This window comes from Lates calcarifer, linkage group LG18 (assembly GCF_001640805.2).
Source record: "Lates calcarifer isolate ASB-BC8 linkage group LG18, TLL_Latcal_v3, whole genome shotgun sequence".
In the NCBI taxonomy this organism is placed as follows: domain Eukaryota; kingdom Metazoa; phylum Chordata; class Actinopteri; family Centropomidae; genus Lates; species Lates calcarifer.
In genome coordinates, this window is record NC_066850.1 from 19085151 (window position 1) to 19099856 (window position 14706).

The 14706-nt window shown below is 42.5% G+C and overlaps 1 protein-coding gene across 1 annotated transcript; it reads right to left on the reverse strand.

Annotated features, from left to right (window-relative positions):
* Positions 1-1343: 1343 nt before the first annotated feature.
* On the reverse strand, positions 1344-12749 carry dera (deoxyribose-phosphate aldolase (putative)). The gene is made up of 9 exons (XM_018697249.2): positions 12581-12749; positions 10684-10781; positions 9902-10049; positions 7966-8061; positions 7649-7783; positions 4680-4808; positions 3045-3157; positions 2334-2483; positions 1344-1589 (listed from the first exon to the last, which is right to left on the reverse strand). Exons 1-9 carry the CDS (start codon positions 12609-12611, stop codon positions 1533-1535), a joined length of 957 nt encoding a protein of 318 aa, XP_018552765.1. The 5' UTR covers positions 12612-12749; the 3' UTR covers positions 1344-1532.
* Between the last annotated feature and the right edge of the window lie 1957 nt (positions 12750-14706).

Consider the following 14706-nt stretch of genomic DNA (forward strand, 5'->3'; position numbering starts at 1 on the left):
CCTGAATTCTTTTTCATTCACTCACTGGCACCATACCTCCATACTCCAACTGTCATGGAATAATAACTGTCATGTCAAATAATATCAGAACAAATATAGTATGTAGAGACTGCTACTACATATAAGTATGCAGAGACTGCTCAAACTTATGTGCACCTTTGGCGCATTGTGGATCTTGTGAGCAGTCAACATAACAACTAAGCAAATTCCCTTCACTGATAACAGATTTTCTTGAAGGCTGTGGGTAAAAAAGGAAATAAATGGACCTGACGTTTTTTCAAACTGTGATTTATTTATTTTCTTTGCTCTGACCAGTCCTGTACAGGATCCGAGTAGCTGTGGCTCTGTGACCTCTGATCAGTGTATGAGCTATATAAATTCCATGGTTGATTCTGCATTGAATATTCTTGTAAAGTATGTTGTCCTAATGGTGGTGCTGAGGACACTGAATATCCAACAAACATTAAGCAAATCCAACCAATCTGTGTCACTTTGTCTTGATTTATTAAATTATTCAATTATATTTATTAAAATGATTCCTTTCTTTGAGGGGTTATAAATATCTGGTAGTCTGTTCCAGAACAACATGTTGTTCTTAGAATGACTGAATGGAAGAATGTAGGCTGAAACCATGCATGTAGCAGCAGAAGGTTCTTTCATGCAAATTAATGTCAAAATTTTGGGGTATTTGTTCTGAAATCTGTCTAGATAGCAGAAGCTTAGTGACCACACCCCTGCAAAAAATAATTCTATACCTGAACGTGTCAAACCACCATCTCCAGTGCCCAACCGAGCATGGCCCCATTCCCAGCCCTTCCACCAGTGCCCTGAAGCAAACCCTCTCCCATGAGTTTTTCATCTAATCCCACCTTTTTTCCCCAAAACCTCACATCCCCTTCCTTGCACCATTAATTTACTCATTTATCCTCTGTTCTAGTCAAGGTCAAGGCTTTTGATATCTTCATTAAAGAAGAAAGTTTTCCATCTTCAAATAAAGCCTCAAATTTGTGTGCTGTTCAATCCCATCTTTTAAACTCACTTAACCCCTGATTAATCCCCAGTGCTCTTCAATTGGGTGCGCCTCCTGCTTATGAAATTAAGAGCAAAGGAAGCCTCAATAACAGATTCAGGACACATTCCTGGGATAGGTCAGGGACTTGACAGGCATATACAAAATCACACAGGCAGCATAAAGGAGCTTCATGAATGTGGTGGAAGCTCTGTGGCTCTGCAGACATCCCTCTGTGCAACCTTCTTCCCAGAGTACTCAATCTCTAAGCAGTCCAATTTGTCAAGTTGTTCTTATAGAAGAACAAAGGTAGGGTGAACAGGATGCAGTCATCTTTTCACATTCAATATCTTTTATTTTCAAGTTAAAATGTTAAGATCTGAGTGACAAAGCCACACTGATGAGCACTGTTTAAACTTGATTTAACAGAATAGATGAGTCAGTGTGCTGTCTGGACAGATACTGACAGGCTGGTGTCCGAGGTTGTGATTGGTCATTAAAACAGGAAGTCCACAGCTCAGCTTCAGGCCATGGGCAGCTCATGATAGGCTGGATATTGTCCAGTCACATGATGATAGATCTGTACAAACAAGAACAAATGTAGAAATACAGTTTGTAAAGACTTACAAAGAAAAAAAAATCTAAACAGGTTTTTCTATCAATTTCTGCTGATACTTTTTTGTCACTGTCTGAACGTTGAATGTAATCCCTGTCATCAATGTACGTCAGTTACAAGCAAAGACAGATACCAGCCCAGTTAGCAGCATGGTAGCATTAGCACAGACGGTTTTTATCTCTGATTTCTACAGATTAAAACTTCAGCCATAATTGCTATCTCTAATCTTGGAGGAGATAATAATAATAATAAAAAGAGCATAACTTTCTGAGGAGCATACACTACAGCAGCAGTTAACATGAACTTTTTAAACATTTGCTTTCAAGCAGGGTAGCTGATGCTAAAACTAGCTTTTAAATAAGTTCAAACAAGTACTAAATGACTTTCAGCTTTAGTTGGTATCTTCAACAGAATCATTTACAATGTCTCATCTCATCATCAACTCAGATCCTTCAGAACATCAGAGTTCTGAACACTGACTGGTGGTATGGAGATAGGACCTTACAGGGAGAATGAATACTGAGCTTTTGTCAGATGATAGGGCCAGGAAGAGATTAAACTGAAGTAAATCTACAAATATGTTAGTAAGAATAATGTCATGTAAATAACTCATTTTAGATTTTTTTAAAAAGAACCTTTAAATTCAAGGTTCCGCAATGCAGAAAAGTAAGGTTTGGAAAAAATACTGCTTGTATGCCGAGTCCTCACCTGTCTCTCAATATCAGCCAACAAGCTACTGGCTCCCAGACGGAACAGGTGAGGACAGAGCCAATCATTGCCCAGCTCCTCTTTGATCAGGGTGAGCCACACCAGAGCCTCCTGAGCAGTCCGGATTCCCCCTGCTGGCTTAAAGCCCACCTGAGAGAACACACACCTCTGTTAGCAGGACACACACACCTCACTTTAAGCATGATTACACTTTAAATGTTAAAGGTTTCATTGCTGGAAGGTTTCATTGCTTGAGTGGTTGGGGGGCTGTCCCTGTTGTCTTATTATTTAAGCTATAACTAGAATATAACTTCATGGTATTTCTATCAGGATGTATGTAGTTCTATAGATCTCATCTGTAACCCACATATATTAAGAGCTAATAATCAAGGTTTATATGAGACACTGACACAGCAAGAACGATGTGTGCATACTGTGTGTGTGTACTATCCTTGTTTTAAGGTCTATAGATTTTTGGTCTTCATCTCCACAGTGGTGCCTCTCTTTACTGAAACTGAACAGAGTTTCTGTCCTTCAGAATCCCAAAGTTGGTTACAGAATGGAACTGATTAGATTAGAATTAGACCATACTGCTGGTAGAGAAGACAACTTCCATGCAGCTCATGTACAGTGTGCAGCCCACTTTAACTTCTTCTGATTAACCAGGAAATATTCACAACCCCACAGAAAGGCAGGAGTTCAGTGCTGTACCTTGTGGCCTGAACACAAGAAGTAGTTACGGATGGCTCTCACCATCACTATGGCAACTGGGTAGGTGGCGTTGATGGCCTCCTTTCCTGTGGACGTCTTGATGAAGTCTGAACCTGTCAGATTTAAACAGGGGACATGTGGTCTTAAACACAGAGTGGAGCATGTAACACAATTGTGCAAATATTGTCATGTTGCACTTCTTATTCATCTGTCCTTGAGTTTCCTGTTCACTTGCTCCCTGTTTAAACCTGAACAGGAGCTGCTGAAGGAGAGAAACAGCGTCAGCAACATAGTGCTCGAGTGAAGGTACAGACACAGGATGGACAGGGCATTACTCTGATAGTCTGGCCTGCTCAGACAAGAACATATGCTGCTGCTGATGGCTAACACCGGGCAGCTGTATGCTCATCAATAAAAGCCTTAATTTGTCCTTCCCTTCCTTCACAGCCAATTATGTTTTATCAGCTTTCCTGGTAAAAATAGAAGATGAAATGATGCTCTTTAATAGATTACCCACAAACTGTGGGCTGCAGGAAAGGGAAAAAAATCACCCCTCTGCCTCCCTGGTGTATAATGACTGTTCATTACTGAACAGAACAAGATGAACATTTTCCAGTTCATTAAAGACATGTTCTATGTATTCTTCCAGTCAGGTCTTTTTTTCCAGCCTTTCTCCCCTCTTCCTCAAACTGGCATAATCCTTAAGATTCGTTATGGGGAGTCTTAATTACCAGATAATGGATAACGGTTATTAAATGTGGGTGGCGGTAATGAAGCTCTATTCATTTGCATGGGCAGGGGGATACTGGCAGGGAACGGCAGAGTAAAATAGCCTGCATCAGAGATTAATAGGTGAAATTATCATTCAATTTCAGGAATCTCATATGCAATTCATAGGAACAAGGGGAGATTAAGGAGTGAGTGTGGCGACAAAAGCAATGCATTTTAATAATGATCTCTATCAGAGCCCCTGACAATTTGGCTCTGTAATCGGCTTATTATGTGATGGCTAGTTAAGCATACTCTGTGCATGTGTGTGTGTGTGTGTGTGTGTGTGTGTGTGTGTGTGTGAGATAGAGAGAGAGAGAGAGAGGGGGAGAGAAGGAGAGCTCCACTCATCAGCGTTGCCTTTTCAAAGGGCAAAATAAAATGGTAAGCAGCAGCGCCACAAGCTGAATGACAGCTGGAATTACAGAAAGTCTTCAACTTCTACTTACTTCAGACTGTCTCAAACCTCTGTAGTGAAACATGACAATCAGAATCAATCAGAGGTGTTACTGGCAGACAACTCACTGTTCTCCAACCTCTCTGTGTTTTCCTGAGTCACTCAACCTATAGTTAATACACCCACTGACACATCTGCTGGTGTCACCATAAATTATACTCACACACACTGGACCCATGTGTGATTTGCTATATTACACTGTGATTGGCTCTCTGTGTAACGTACCCACTTGTACAAACAGACTGAATATGAAACTGAATGTTCTTATTTACCAAAATGTTGAAATGTTGACTGAAACAAATGCATAATATTCCTTTAAATTATAATTTTCTTTATGCTGAAGAGACAGTGTGTGTGACTACTACACTACTACACTGAAACATGATAGAGCAGTCTGTGCTGAGACTGACCAGCCATCATGGCCACCATGCTGGCCTTATAGACGTTGGTGAAGGTGCCCAGCTCTCCAATAGCCAGGATGGTTTTCATGTGTGCATCACCACAGGCCTCCCGAAACTGACGGATCTCATCGTACATGGCTGTAGAGGGAGACAGGAAATACTTATTAAACATCTTTTATCCATGATCACAATATGAACAACTGGTCACCCCATCACCAAAACACAGGACTGAACTTGCTAGAATTCTATGACAACTGAAAACTTCACTTAAATTCAAGTTTGAATCATTTGTGACCAGTTGACAAATACACAAAAATCTGCCAAGTTTTATTGTGTATGGGCTTTTTCCTCTATGAACTGTTGCTGTTGGGTTTGGCGCCTCTGTGTGGGTCAGCTTGTAGCTTCACACATCCCAGCTTCCTGACCAGGTCTGTAAAGGTCTTCAGGACGGCGCCGTGAGCCTCAGTGGGTCTTTGAGCTGCTCGTCCAGTAAGCATTCAGAGACTTCTTGCAGGTGTCTGAGGGAGGAGACAGAGCAGGGGAGCACTTCATGTAGCTGTGGGTCATCAGGGACTGTGTCTCAGCCAGCTCCAGCCGTCTCTGGCCCTCCCGCCTCCACCAGCAGTGTTCAGCCAGCCTGCTCCTTATTGCCCCACCCTTAAGAGCCAACACCCGACCTGTGCAAGGAGAGACAGCAACGACAGGATGTGGCAGATGTGTTTCTCTGTGGAGACTGTTGTGCACAACAGCTCTTTGAAGAGCCAACCACTTCCAAATTAAGAGTTTCCAAACAGTCAGTTCTTCAGTGAGCTCCTCTGTTCTCAGTGTTTTAATGCACACATTTCCCCCACACAAGTTGACTCTGCTACACTCACACACTCTGTCAGCTGTTGAGTCGGGCTCTTTTCACTCCCACACTGTCACAGGTCAAACAGATTTTTTGTCTCACACATGGGCTGCACTGAGCAAACACTGAGCTCACACAGCAGCAGGGCTCTTCTGGAATGTCCACACGGGTGCTTCAAATGTGTGCTCACCTGCTCCTGCAGTTACTCTGTGTGGTGTATTTTCCATGATCCCCCCTCCCCCAATTCACTGTGGTGCTGGGGGCAGAAATTTAGTCACAGACAGAGACAGCTCCTGGGAAGAAAAAAGAGTTCCACCAGGGCTATCATTGGGTTATCTGTTGTTCTCTGCCCCGTGCACAGTCTCTAAATGTGTGAAAATGGCCACATAGTCATTTTACTGGAAGTGGAAGGGTGTCAATATTTTATCTAGACATCCAGACTGGGTAGGCCTTGTACGAGAAAGTGCAGCACTCCATACAGCTGAGCCTGTGAGGCATGTGTCATTCTCCTCCAGCATGAGAACAAATCCTTCCCTTCTGAGACTAGAGGGGCTCATTCCTCTCTGCACACATCACCTCACACAGCAGTGAAAGCTTTGTCTGTGATGGGTTTATCCTACTTGTCTTGTCAGCAGGGGTTCCCCAACAGAGAGCTACGTCACACATATCACCATGGGCATTTCTGTTCAGGTGAAGAGGAATGTGTCAGTCTTGTGTTGTGAGAGGAAAATGGCCAGTCGTCAACAGTCGGATATGAATCGCCAGGACAGTGGGTTCAATGTGAATCCCTGTGCTATCAGAGCAGTCTATAATCCAGGCAACAGGACAAGGCAGTAGAAATGTCATAGGGGTGTCCACAATAACCGAGCCATGGTTGGAATCTACAAATGTCATCTCCTTCATTTATTTAGGTTTCATCTGACCAAAGAACGTGCTACCAACATTCATCGGGCTTCTGTTCATGTTCTTTGACAAAGTTTAAGCTGCAGTTTTCTGTAGTTCTGTGAGCAGTGCTTATTGGATGTGGTCTGTAGAGGTTGACTTCATGCAGTCTCACTGATCAGTCACTGAAACACCACTCTCCACATATTGTCTGACTTAAGTCCATGGTTCCGTAAATATTATAATAAATATGGCGTGGACTGGCTGGAGTTTGGGGCTTGGTTTGTTTTTTACCTTACACTTCAACTTAAAATAATACCATGACTGAAAGAAGACAGTTTTGAATGAATTATTGTTTTAGTGATATTACACAGGGACATACTCAGTTTAGTTGTGTATTGTATGTGTACTCTCCTCTGTCTCATCTTGTTATTGATAATATGTTTATTTGTTAATTGTTATTCCTGTGTTCCTGGATATTATAATAAAAACATCCTCCTGTAAATTCAGAATTATTATTATACTTGGAGGGATTTCTCTCTCCTCCTCGAAAGCATGAGACTGAGGGGAGGAGTCACATGACCTCTGCACAGTGAACACACAGCAGTATTAAGATAGAGCCAGCAGCTGTTTGTACGTTATAGAGAATTCCCAAGGGAAACCTGTAACAGAACAACAGCTGTCTCACTGAAGGTGTGAGAAGGACCACCCATATGCCGTGGTTTCAATGATACTTTCTACTTTTATTATAGGTGCCAGGTTTGGTGCTTGTGAACAGGTGTGTTTAGTGGACCCCAATGTTCCAGTGCAGTCAACGCCATCTTCACCCTCATCCCAACTGCTCTCCCATTGCCCTTAGGAGGTAAAGCCCATGTGAAATAGAACATTGGTTAGACATTGTTACTTCAGACTCTGTGAATGTAGGTGTAACCTGCTAGGCTGAGGACCCCACTGGCAGTCCTCATCAGTGCATATGAACACTGGGATAAACACAGCAAGGTCAGTTCTGAGAGGGTTACACCCATACTGTGTAGCCAATGAGCATGTCAGTATTTGTTCTTTAGTGTCAACTACAGCTACACTGTAAGCACAACATAATAGTTTGATTGACACAATGTGCTAATTCATCCCATTCATCAAAATTACTTTCATGTTCATAAAAAGTAACAGGTTTGGATGTACAGCTTGAACCTGGAGCAGATCAGGTCACAGGCCTGAGTTAGCAACCTGTGCTAAAGATAGAGCATACCTTCCCACTGTCCTGTGAGGGCAAGTGTCCTGTTGATGACAATGTCGATCTCTGTGGCACCGTCAGCCACCGCCATACGGACTTCCCGTAAGCGTGTCTCTAATGGTGTCTGACCTGCTGGGAAACCAGTGGCCACTGGGAGAGCAGGAGGGACACAGTCAATCTCAAGTACAAGTCTTATTCATTTTCTGTTAGGTATACAACACATGCAGTCACACCTCCTTCAGCTCGCCATTCATTTCATTTCATTCATTTCCTGCAGTAAAAAGTAACTTCATTTGAATAGAACAGGTGTGATTCAGTTTCAGGTGACTTACCTGAGGCAACAGGGAGGCTGGAGTTGGCTGCTTTTAGTGATTTGACAGCATCAGCCACACGAGATGGATACACACACACTGCTGCTGTAGAAACACCTGACACAACACACACAGCAGAGCAGTGAAGAGACATGGTCATAAACTGGTCTGTGTCGCCCTCTATGGGTTGCCATAAGGCCTGTCTGTCTACATCTACAACAGACTCCAGAGCTGCTGAAGGTCAAAGTTCACTGTTCACCTTCACTGTCTCCAAATAAATCTGACTTGCTACTAACCACCACAACCTGCCTGATCATTTGACTGCTGTCTGACAGATGTCACCATGTTCCCATATCTCTGCTGTGATATGGGAACTTGGTGAGTACAATGTTACTATGACTGATAGAAATGAAACAATGGAGAAAACTATGACCCAAGTTCAAATAAATTTGTTGTAGTTCCTTTGTAAATTTGTCAGCTATAAATGTTTTTATGTATCATTTATAGCTGAAACATTAAGTCAGTTAGTCAATCAAAAGAAAATGAAATGGCAATATTTTTAATAACTGGTCAATTGTTAAAATAACTTTTCAAACAAAAACTAACTACAGGTCTCTGTCAAAATGAAAGTGAAAATCTTTGGGGTTTGAACTTTTGGTAGGACAGAATGAGGCAGACAGTGAGTCAGAGGCTGCTGTCTGAGCCCTGTAGGACCGTCCAAAAGACCAAAACTGTAACCCTGACTGGATCATGTTCAAAGAGGCAGCTTCCTATTGCATGGGATCTGCAGGGATACACAGAGGCTGTGCCAGCCTATATCACTAAGGGTAGTGTTGATGTTACGGTCACTAAAACCACCACCTCCAGGGCAAACCAAAAGCCAGGGCTAACAGTGGAGGTTTGGATGTTGCTGAGGATTAAAGATGCTGCTTTCAGATCCGGGGAGAGGGCAGTCCTCAAAGCAGCAATAACTAACCTGTCACATGGCATCAGAGAAGCAAACCTAAAATCACTTTGGTGACAACAGAGGCACACAGTGCTTGTTGAAGGCCATCCAGGCCATCGCTGACTTTAAAGACTGTGGTCAGCAGCACAAAGTTCCTGGGAGTGCAGATGACAGAAGACCTCTCCTGGACCTCATACCGTAGCACTCACCACGGTCTACAGAGGCTCTATGACAGCATCCTGACGACCTGCATCAGTGTCTGGTATGGGGTATGCACAGACTCTGACCAAAAGACCTTACAGTGGACAGTGAAAACAGCAGAGAACATCATCAGTACTTCTCTCCTCTCCATACAACACAATGGTGCACACGCATGGTCAGCACCACCCACCTCAGCCACAGATGCTTCACCCTCCTACTATTTGGCAGGAGGTACTGGAGCATCAGGACAGTTTGCACACTGGCTGTAGGCCAGATGGCCAAACATTTAAACATCTTTAGCAGACACTTTATTACTGTTACACTTTTCATAAACGTATAACTAAACTGATCAACCACAACATTAAAGCACTGACAGATGAAATGATTAACATTGTTCATCAGGTTACAATCCAATGTTCTGCTGGGAAACTTTAGGTCCTTCATTCATCTGGACGCTACATTGACATGTACCACCCATCTTAACATTGTAGTGCACCAAGCACCAAGCATGTGTGCGCATCCCCCCCCCCCAAAAAAAAATCTGATCCAGCATCTGTGGGATGATCCAGAACAAGCCAGATCCATGGAAGCCCCACTTTAGTCGGCGCACCTTTATACAAAGCTCAAACTATAACTTCAAAGCCACTTTTACCATTGAGCAAAATGATTTTTTTCCTTTGAATTTCATAACCATATCATTCTTCATTCAAGTAAAATGTCACAGTGGCCATAGTTAACAGTATTTGACTATAGAGTATTTGACTATAGAGCTGCAGGTTTGAGGTATTTCTGGCAGGAGCAGAAACAGACCTTTATTGTGCATATCCATCTTCCTGAGCAGATCGTATCTGATTGGCTGGATGGCCTTCAGACACAGCCGATGGACGTTGGATGGCGTGTCATCTCCAGCCAGAGTTGTCAGGTCAATACATGTTACAGCCTTCAGCAGCCAGGCAGCCTGCAGGACAAGCACATAGAAATGGCAGAACAAATAATTTGAGTCTGACTGCATCTTCAGTGTGAGTTCTCACTGAAGTCAGAACCTTTGTCAAACTAACAATGTGGACAACAGTGTGATATGTGTTTCCACAGATTATCTGTAAGTTTGGGTGATGCCGTGTAAGATGTACAGTGAGACAACATAACATTATCAAACGTTTCTGTCAGATTTGTGATGTGACTGTGTATGATTCTTATATCACTGCTGTATTAGACATTAATGTCTGATTATTTAGCTCCAGTGTTTCAGAACTGATTTTCCAGAAAGCTTTTTAGAACACAATAAATATGAATTCTGGCCTGTAAAATTACATGTATTGTAATGAATGATTTGATACTTATCATCCACTCTTAATGATCTTGTTTTGGTACCACATTTTCAATTAAATGATGTTTGTTTTTGTGGGGCTGTCACAGTTGTTCAGAATGGATACAAATAAACACACATTAACATACATATGCATACACTCGCAGATGTATAAATGCATATTTACATAACAAAACATAATCTGGAATACATCTTCGGTTAAAGTATGTGTGGATGTCCCAGTATGTGTAACACACAGTGGACACAGCTGAAAGGTTACATCTACCTGCCACTGTTTCTTGAGGATCTTCTGTCCTTGGATTTGCTGAGCTCTCTTCAGAACAGCCTGTGTGTTCACTCTCACTTTGGATATCCACTCCAGGTCTAATGCCCATTGGCAAGGAATACAGAAAAAAACATTCAGTAGTTCCTTGCTTGCTCTTACACTTTTACACACCTTTCCACAGATCCTCTACAGATATTATTTTACAGTGAGCTGTTTTTTGCAGAAGGAAATGTGGTCAGATGAGAAAAATCACTATTTTATCTTGATGCTTCTCATACACACATCTCCAGAGTGTATTTAGCCTTGCATAGCACAATGTGCAACTTACAACATGCAAATAAGAAAGCTGTAGAGCTACTGAAAGTCATTTTTAAGTTTGTCTTTATGCTGAGCTAATGTAACCCTGACTCTAAAAGTTTAACAGTGCAGAAGGACACAGGGGCCCATATCATTGGCTAGGAAGCATGCAATGAGCAGACCTCAGGAAACTGCTGCTGAGCACTCAGAGGTCTGTACCAGTGAGACCCCACTCATTGAGGTGAGGAGGAGAAATAGATATCTCAATGCTATGCTATGAGCATGTAAAGCTAAGCTAGCAAGTTGGAGAGGGTGGGCCTGAAGCTAACAAAATGTGTATTTAATAATTCATTTTGGTACTGTCATTGCTTTCATCTTTAAAAATACAGTAATTGACCTTTTTGACATGATAAAAGGAAGTAACTATTAAGTGAAGTGATTGAACAACATCATATTCTCAAAGCCTCACATGCACAAACTGCAATTTATGGCTGTGACTTGAGGACAAATCAGAGTTGGGTCAAAGGAAACTATTTCTCTCAGTTTTTCTTTTCAGAAGCCCCATACCTGTGGAAGGACTAAGTATTAATGAGTATTACTGAGTAGTATTAAATATCATGTATTAGTGTGCCTAAGGTATGGTGATTTTATACTGCTGACACTGTGAAGAGTGAACTGCAGTAAGGTTGAACTGAATGGATTCATAGATACCACCTTGATCCTGATCCAACACTGAGGGTTCAGATTACAGAAAATGTATCTGAGCAGATAAAAGAACTAGAGAAACTAAGCCTACCTCTTCCACTATACTTTGGTTGAACATATATTTTCAACAGCAGGTTGTATAGCAGAGTATGTGGTCAAGTGAAAGACACTTTGGGCACAGAAATCAAATCTCACAGTGGGATTTGGGAAATGTTTTCACACTACTTCACAGATGGGCTATTTAATGTTTAACATCTGGCCTGTGTGTGAACTGGACTATAACCTGTCTTTGACAGACAACACACAACCAACAGATTCGACTTAAACAGTGTGAGAAGACAGTACACAGAACATAGTATTAGAGGTTTTAACCAGTCAGCTGAGCAGGGAGAGATGGGCTGTCACGAGTTCTCAATTACACTGTCATGAGGATTTTTCAGTCATGGTAGCCTCTTCACACTGAATAATATTCTGCCAGGTATGTTATAGAAAAATGAAGTTAATGAGATATAATGTCATCACTAACCTCTAACCTAAACTAACCTCTTTAAATCTGTCATTCCCTGATAATAAATGTCACAATGTGTGACAGTGTGTTACATTGTGTGTCCACAGTACCATGCCTATGCTCAGCAGGTCAGTTACCTCTGAATGTTACTGATAAAACCGTCAGCAGTTAAAGCTTCGATGTTGTTTTCTGTAGCTGCTCTGCCTTTCCTAAGAACCAGTGCAGGATGAAGCTAACCACAGACTGACTCGTTAGTTACGTAAACGAATAAACGTTACAGGCATGAAAAGTTGTGGTAAAGTCCCACTGAAACGGAGACGATCGCACGTGATGAAACGAAGCTGAGCTACAGCTCCAGTCTGGCGGAGCAGAAATCATTTTTCTTACCAAGCCTGGTCCCTGGGTTCCCTCTTGTCATATTGAAGGACACGCGGTGTTTGAATAATGTGAAGAAACTGACCAGTGACAGTGACAACCGCCTCCTGCCGAGCAGACCAACTACTACTCCACTTCTTCCTGCTCCCCCCTCTTCTTCTTCGTTGGGTTTTATGGCAGTTGGTGCCTTTGTGGTTCGGTACTGCCTCCTCGTGTCTCAGTCCTGTATTTAGTCGGTTGCTTTCCAGCCATCCATCGGACTCTCTGTCATCAGAGGGTCGCCAGGGCCTGAAGCCAATTCCAGCTCAGACACCCTGTTCAATCCCATTCTCTGTGTAATCATAGCTCCTCTCTCTTCTATTTCCTTTATGAATCCAGGAAGTGAAGAGAGTTGATCTCATCTGATTGATTGATCATGATTCCCAAATATCTAACAACATTTTGACCGTTTTGACATTATTTCACATTTATGTTTCATTAACAGTGAGATCAGATGCCTATCAAAACATTTTAAGGCATCTACAGTAATGGGTATTTCAGCCACCAATTAGTTTTTTTATGGATCAAACTGTGGTTATGGTGTGGTTAAGGACCCCTGAGCAGACACAGATACAGACACCAGCTGAGTAAAGGTAAGTAGTTTAATGTTAAATAAGATAACAGAGCAACTGGATGTGGTGATGGTGAGGCACAGGGAGTCTTGAGTACCAAGTGAAACCAGGTGAGCAGGTGGTAGAGGCAGGCAGGAGGAACAGACCAGGTAAGAACTGAAGCATGAGAGAATAGGTGTAAGGCAAAAGCACAACAACACTTGAGAATCAGGAAACACTAGAGAGTAGAGACTAGAGATGTTAGCATACAGTTACTGAATTACAACTTGGCTCACCTGCTAAACAAATACTGTAGCTATAATTGGCTATATGCTGTCCACAAAAATAACAAGATCACAAACACGCAGTGTTTGCAGTCGAAAATCCAGGGGGCTTGGTTCTGCCTCCTCTGACTTTCAGCAGACCAGCAGACATCACGTTAAACAGAGAATTTCAATTTCAATTCAGTTTTATTTATATAGCGCCATATCACAACAACAGTCATCTCAAGGCACTTTTCATATAGAGCAGGTCTAGACCGTACTCTTTAAAATAGGTATTTACAGAGAGAGACCCAACAAATCCCACCATGAGCAAGCACTAGGCAACAGTGGCAAGGAAAAACTTCCTTTTAAGAGGCAGAAACCTCGAGCAGAACCGGACTCAGGGTGGGCGGCCATCTGCCTCGACCGGTTGGGTTAAGAAGGAGAGGGGGGGGGGGGGGGAATAGCGAAAGAAGAACATAGCATAACACAGGTTCCATATCAGATGTAAGATGAGGCCAGTAATACAGCAGTAGTAATGATAGTAGTGATAATTAAAGTATTAACTACTAACACAGCAATACAACTAATAGCAGTGTAAGTAATTTCTAATTCTAGCAGCAGGTGTTGAGTGGAGTTGTAGGAGCAGCAGGAGACTTGTCATCACAGATCAGACTCTACAGCTCCAGAGGCAGAAATACCTGCAGAAAGAGACAGAAGAGGAGAGAGAGACGGGAGAGCACAATACTACAGGAAAGGGGACATATTGAGTTAGTAACATGTAACATGGGATATGAATCCATATTGAGTGGAGAGAGGGAGGGAGAGAGGGAGAGAGGGAGAGAGAGAGAGAGAGAGAGAGGAGCTCAGTGCATCATGGGAGATCTCCCGGCAGTCTAGGCCTATAGCAGCATAACTAAGGGATGGTTCAAGCCTGAGCCAACCCTAACTATAAGCTTTATCAAAGAGGAAAGTTTTAAGCCTACTCTTAAAGGTACAGAGGGTGTCTGCCTCCCGGACCGAAACTGGGAGAAGGTTCCACAGTAGAGGAGCCTGATAACTGAAGGCTCTGCCTCCCATTCTACTCTTGGAAACTCTGGGAACCACCAGTAAACCAGCATTTTGGGAGCGCAGAGTCCACCAGGACTCCCAGTCACACTTCTCATTCTGGACATTATTGAATTAACATAAATTAGGAACAGCTGATCAAATCTGTCACTGCTGATGGGTGTCATTTTAAACAGTGACAGTGACTCTTGGATAAAAAGGGAGAGCCTGCTACCTC

Coding starts and splice junctions, on each gene's coding strand:
- dera (XM_018697249.2), bottom strand. CDS start 12,611: ATGACAAGAGGGAACCCAGGGACCAGGCTTG. Junction 7,784..7,965: donor CAGCCTCCCTGTTGCCTCAG/GTAAGTCACCTG, acceptor CTGCTCTCCCAG/TGGCCACTGGTTTCCCAGCA. Junction 4,809..7,648: donor CCTCACAGGACAGTGGGAAG/GTATGCTCTATC, acceptor CTCCCTCTACAG/CCATGTACGATGAGATCCGT.